The 6,758-nt window shown below is 36.2% G+C and overlaps 1 protein-coding gene across 1 annotated transcript; it reads right to left on the reverse strand.

Moving 5' to 3' along the window:
- On the reverse strand, positions 4,816-5,840 carry LOC18766752 (germin-like protein subfamily 1 member 11). Its single transcript, XM_007201501.2, has 2 exons — positions 5,652-5,840; positions 4,816-5,414 (listed from the first exon to the last, which is right to left on the reverse strand). The coding sequence occupies exons 1-2, from the start codon at positions 5,776-5,778 to the stop codon at positions 4,858-4,860; spliced, it is 684 nt and encodes a 227-aa protein (XP_007201563.1). The 5' UTR covers positions 5,779-5,840; the 3' UTR covers positions 4,816-4,857.

Below are 6,758 nucleotides of genomic sequence, written 5' to 3' on the forward strand. Positions count from 1 at the left end.
AGAGAGGTTGTCTGAGGGTGGGATGAAAATCCTTCATGGCATATGAGTCTATTTATAGATTAAAGAGAATGGACTGGTCTTCTACTCTTGGATATAATTTTCCATGTCGAAGCGGGTAAAAACTTAAATATCATATTTAGAAGCAAGTCAATACTAGTGGGTACTATAATATATTGACCAAAATTTGATGTTAATTTCTTCCGTCCTGATGCATAGTACTTGAATTTTTTACTTCACATTGATTGCATCTTTTTTTGCATTTTTTGTTCTACTCGTAAGGAATCAAATGCATATGCATAGGCTTATTGTCTTTCGTCGACACAAGGGCTATTAGGGTTGTTTAATACAAGGTGAGGTGAAGAAGAAGATGTTTATATAATCATGATGGCAAAGACCAGGTATTAGGAGTTGTACCAGAAAGAGAGTAGTTATAGGAGACAATTATATTAAAAAAATTTAGTTGGTATTTAACCAATGGAAACGTTCAATATCTATGTTATATGGATTCATTCTACCATAGAAAATGATGGTGACAATACCTCAACATAAAATATAACGGTCCCCCAATTGCTCCTGTCATTTCCACCTGCTTGCACCTAGAAAGTCCAGTGCATGACTTTTTCTTCCTTTTTATTTTTTCACCTTCTAGAGCTAGTTTGAAACAGGTCTTGCTCGGCTGCTCGTGGTGGATTTTCTGTGAGTTAGTTTTGGGCCTTGTTTGTGATTGTGACTTGAGCCTAGCTATGGGGTTTTTTGTTCGAAACGTTTTTTCTTTTTAGGCCTTAAAAGACAGGTTAGGCCTTAAAAAACAAACCCATAAATTTATTTAAGTAGCTCTTCCCTCTAAATCTTGTCCAACACCCCATCATACACCAAATCAACCAACGATACAAGGTTTTACCGTACTTCTTCTAACTATAATACTTAAAACAACAGCAGTAACTATGATAAAGGGAAAGACTCAAAAGGATTTAATGAGCAAGACAAACCCATGCGGCAGGACCCATCACACTAACCCAACCAAAGCACATGAGGGCAGGACCCATCACACTAACCCATGCGACTCTCCCAAGAGGCCCTCACGGGCCTATATCATATCCTGCTGGCGTTTGTTGTTCCCCCCGAAAATGAAAGACACATGTCAGTCTGTCACCGATCACCCAATAGAATGGTTCCACTTCATCAGTCTCCTAAATTCTATATCGGAAAAAGACAATTAAGAGGTCTCATCTCCCCTGTATAAAAGGGAATACTTTCCAGCTTAAAAAGGTAATCTAAACTTTATCCATACTTAAGTACAATACTTTTAGCCTTCTTTGAGAAAGACTGATTGACTTAGGCATCAGAGAGTAGTCGGTGAACCCACCATCACCTCTTTTGTGACCCATTCTTGTTGCATTTTAAGGAGATTGGAGCTACCCAGCACTGTACTTGGTGTAACATGGGTGAAAAATGCCTTTAATTTTTCAACCCTTGCTCGGTACTTAGACTCCTCCTAAGTTAGCCTTTGCACCTCCAACTCGTGAGGCATCAAATTTCACGCAGCTACACAAAACAAGTGAATGTCAACACACCCAAGCAAGACTTGCCTACACAGGAAAACTCTCACACACAATATAGGGCAAGGTTTCCAACCTTCTATTTCTCCAAATAGCAAAGGATTACAAGCTTTTACTTTTTGTTGGACTACCACATCACTTGGTATCTCAACTCAATCTTCACACGGTATTTATAAGCATAAAACATGTAGATGACATCCCCATCTACTAAGGAAACGTTGGCAGCCTCTAGATTTGCCACCTAAACATTCGTTTCTATCACAAAACCTGTCCAGCCCACTCTTGACACCACCTTTCAACCCATTATGCCTTGAGGGCTATTTTTACTCCTTAAAAATCTCCCCCACTACTTGGGACATGCAGCCACTATCATGTAACCTCCCCCACTTACTCTAACACTTATCCACATCCCGAATTTTAAGCTACAGCACTCCCAGCCACGTTCAAACTCCTTTGAAACTACTCAAAACCGTTCAGCCACATCAGAATCCCTCTATAGCACGTCTGCCAGTATCCTGCCTCGTCCTAGTACACCTCCTGTCGACATGCTTTGAGCGCCCCTGCACTGCACGCTTGCCTACGCTGCGCTGTTGCCGAGTCTTGTTGCCACTCTCAGCCCAAAACTCACTTTTTCGAAATTGTCTTGCTTTTAGTGTGCACCTCTATTGCACCAATGGCTTGCCTTAGCATGGTGCAAAGCATCAAAACCACACCATGGCCTATGCCACTTGCTAAGGGTCTTACACTTGGCCACTCAAAGTGCGATAGAGACATACAGAAGTACGACTTCAAGACCACGTCCATCCTTGAGGAAGGGCTAACTGAGTTTGATGCACTCTGATTGGTGGTGTGAATTCCAAGCATCTCAAATATAGTAAAAACAAGACTTGACTAAATTGGGGGAAAAAATTAAGTAAAAACAAAATCAACGAGAAGGGTCGATTCGAGCTAAGGAGTTGTCAACTCAAATTGATTGTATTATCAGCAATCAAGTAGAATCACAACGGGAATAGTACGTTGTTTGGGAAATAATAGCAGCAGATGGCAGCGCAATCTTCAACATAGTTGGGGTTGTAATATGCATGAAATATGTTTAGGGATCAATTGTAATCAATTTGAAATATGTTGAGATAAATTGTGTGGAAGAGAGCCTCCATTCTTCTTGCTTAGGAATCCAACTCCTTGACGCTTAAAATAGCTTGGAGCAAAATTCGAGCTACTTTGATAAAATCTTCACTACTGGTAAGGAATTAAATGCATTATGCATAGCCTTATTTGTCTAGCTTGGAGCTAAGGTGGATGTCAATAACAGGAAGGATATGAGTTGTATTAAGATTCTATTGAAAGCATGTATAATAGTTGAGTAACTAAATCTCAATTAGGTTAGCTAAAAGAGAACCACAAACTAAATATATCAACCAAAATTCATTCTACCAACTAAATTTAGAAAGTTGAGTGCATGATGACTTTCTCTTATTTTTTCATTTTTCACCTTCTAGCTAGTTTGAAACTGGTCTTGCTCTTCCTTTTTAGAAGCAACGGCTGCTCCTCACTATCCTCCCATTTGTGGTTAATTAGTTGGTGGATGTAATTATGGGACCTGCTTTTCCCTCAAATTCTTCTCTTCGTCTTTACTTTTTCTCTCTAGTAATTAACTTTTTTCTTTTCTTTTCAAAGGTTGAATCAAACTTATTTTTTGGGTTTTGTCGGATGGAATCTTTCCAGTTGATCCACATGTGTGAATTTTGCATGCAAAATGGATTTTAAGTACGATTCAAACTTTTTTCTTTTTCGTGTCTACTTGGGAACCTAACTTTTGAAACCTGCAGAGGATTCCAATTCATTGTAGATCCAACAAAATCCAACTGCTCCACCTCCAAAACATAGAGATTTACCTGGGGTTGATTTTCGGATGCATTGGATCGGATTGAAAAAGGAGATTTCAATTCCATTCCAAAAAAAAATTAGAATGAAAATTCTTTTCCAATTTCGTTCCAAAAAGAATTTCAGAATTTCAATATCCATTTCAATTTGTAAAACTCGAAATTTTCAGAAATTTTGGATATTTTAGGAACTTACATGTTTCAGAATTTTCCCTTCCAACTTTTTGTTGGGTTTTGTTTGCTTCTTGCTTTTGCAAGATTTTGTCTCATCCCTAGTTCTCTAGGGTTTGTTTAGTAGCGTACTCACCAAAATCGGAAATTTTCATATTAGAATCGGATAGAACTAGGGATTCGAAAGTTCCAAAATCCAAAAGTTCTGGAAAAAAAAAAAAAAAAAAGAGAAAAAACGATTAGAAATAGAATGTATTTCAAGATTCTGAAAATTCCAAAATATATTAAGGGTTCAAGCTTAGTCTACACATAATGACAAGTTTCATGTTGAATTTGATATGACTTAATTGAAAATTTGAAAAATCATACGGAAAAGCTCGAAAATTTCCGATCACTTAAAAAAACAAGAGAGAGAAAATAAGTTAAACAATTGAAAACTAAAAATAAAATGATTAGCAAACAACCCCTAAAGAAGTTTATTCTATAATTGCCTAATGCCTCTAATAAAGATAAACAATTTTAGTGTAAAATTAGTTACCAAAGAAGTTCTTAAAGAAATTTGAACATTGAAAATTAAAATCTAGTTTTCAAATTCACCAAAAAATTATCATAATTCCAAAACTTTATGGGTAATTTTTTATTTTTTTATTTTTTTATCACTCGAGTTAGGCTCAAATTTAAATTTGATCACCGAAACTTCAATTTTCCCAATTTCATCATTGTACTTGTACTTGTAGTCGTTAAGAAAATATGCAGAAAAACAATGGGTAACAGAGTTTATGGAGACTCAATGGAAGCAAGAAATAGTAAATAAATATAAATACGGAATTACAACAACAATTACTCTGAAGTTTCAGATCACTGAGAGTGTAAGCTTTTCACTTTTATATATGGATCATGATTTTGGACTGAAGAGTTGTTGAAAACATTCAGCCTCTACATGATATCTTTGTTGAATGCATGTTATTATCAATTTGTCAGTCAAGTAAAATGTCCAAACTACAAGTATGAGATTAAGAAGAAAGCAAATAATAATATGTTTTCTATCAATATCCACTGAAAGATGAGGTATACGCATACATAAACGACCATCTTATTCAACTAATTTCAGCTAATACATAGTAATTTGCAGGTAGTGAAAAACATATTGGCCAACTTAATACATCCAAACCAAGCTCATTAACCGTTTCTTCCTCGGCCTTAATTTTTCTGCTTTCCACATACAATTAATTAATTTCTTTCTTCTAATTATTGTTGTCGTACCAGAACTGTTTCTGGAGATACTCAACCGCCTTGTTGTCCACTTGGAAGGCCTTAGCTAGAACCTCAGGATTGATGGGAGGGTCGGAACCAAAAACTGCATTTGCAATGGTTATCACTCCTGGGTTCTGACTGCTGAGGGCAGCTTGGGCTACAGCGTCACCTTCTCCCACATTGAGTTGGAAGTGAATGAGGCCAATTGGGAACACAAACACATCTCCCTTGTTCAACACTTTAGTGAATAGGCGATTATTATCGGCATTCGATGTGACGAAACCAACATAGAGTGTTCCTTCCAAGACTAAAAGGATTTCGGTGGCACGAGGGTGAGTATGAGGAGGGTTTAGGCCATTTCGTGCAAAGTCTATGCGAGCCAGGGATATACCAAGAGTGTTCAGTCCTGCTATTTGGTCCACATTCACGGCTGTCACTGTTGAACCAAGTGGATTTTGTGTGCTTCTTGCAATTTGAAGCCCAGAAAAGAAGAAATCATTTGCATTGGCAAGCTTTGGGTCCTTGCAGAATTTCCCATTCACAAACACTGGTTGTACAAAACAAAAGAAAAAAAGCAATCACACTTTTTACTATTAGTAAGTTGACAGCATACATTAACGTGAACAATATATATGTATGATTATATTTGGACCACATTTAGCCAAGCATAAATAGTTAACAGAAAACCAATATCTTCATAATATTCCTAATTCCTAACAAAAATAATTAATGTGAAAATAAATAGTAGGGAAAAATATAACATAGTACATAATATATTGTATACCAGCAGATTTGGTGTCATTAAGTGCTACACAGAAGTCCTGAAGAGGGCTAGGGTCAGAGGCAAAGACAAGGATGGTTGCAAATGCCAATATGGCAAGAGTGTTTATAAGAAAATGAACACCTTCCATCACAGTTGGCTTAGCTTAGCTAGGTTGCCTCAAACTTGTTGTGTAGAGAGTTGGTTTGAGGGTGGAATGAAAATCCTTCATGGGATATGAAGTCTATTTATAGATTGGAGAAAATGAACTGGTGTTGTAGAAAAAGTAGGTAAAGACTAAAAAAAAAATTTAGAAGCAGGTTGGTAATTGATAAAATCTTCATTAGTGGGAAAATTATCTTACTAAAATTTGGTATTAGCTTCTTCCTTCCTGATCCATAGTTGTAATTTTTTTTAACTTCTAATTTGGTAAGGAATTAAATGCATTATGCATAGCCTTATTTGTCTAGCTTGGAGCTAAGGTGGATGTAAATAACAGGAAGGATATGAGTTGTATTAAAATTCTATTAAAATCATGTATAATAGTTCAGTAACTAAATCTCAATTAGGTTAGCAAAAAGAAAAATCATGATGATAAAGATCAGGTATTAGGACTTCTACAAAGAATGGTTAAAGGAGATAACAATATTAAGAATATTTTCACACGTCTCGTCTGTATTGGATGAACATACAAAAATTACTCCTACTTCATTTACCGATGGAGAATAAAATTCGTTTCCAAAGAGAGTAAAATTCATTCTACCAACCAATAAATTAAGATTAGTTAACGACTAATAGTTAATCATTCTACCAAAGAGTTCATTCTGTCATTAACATTGATGGAGACTTCCCACCTCCACCTGCACCGTAGAGAGTTGTGTGCATATGATGACTTTCTCTTCTTTTACATTTTTCACCTTCTTGCTCTTCATTTTTAGAAGCAGTGGATGCTCCTCACTATCCTCCCATTTGTGGTTAATTAGCTGGTGGATGTAATTATGGGACTTGCTTTTCCTACTTAAAGTCTTCTCTTCGTTCTTACTTTTTTTCTTGAGTACAATTAGGTACATTAAATTTGTTCACCAAATTTTATTTACCAAATAGTGTGTTAGTGTTGAATTTATTCATATA

This window comes from Prunus persica, chromosome G8, assembly GCF_000346465.2.
Source record: "Prunus persica cultivar Lovell chromosome G8, Prunus_persica_NCBIv2, whole genome shotgun sequence".
NCBI classification, from domain to species: Eukaryota; Viridiplantae; Streptophyta; class Magnoliopsida; order Rosales; family Rosaceae; genus Prunus; species Prunus persica.

Coding starts and splice junctions, on each gene's coding strand:
- LOC18766752 (XM_007201501.2), bottom strand. CDS start 5,778: ATGGAAGGTGTTCATTTTCTTATAAACACTCTTGCCATATTGGCATTT. Junction 5,415..5,651: donor TAATGACACCAAATCTGCTG/GTATACAATATA, acceptor TTGTACAACCAG/TGTTTGTGAATGGGAAATTC.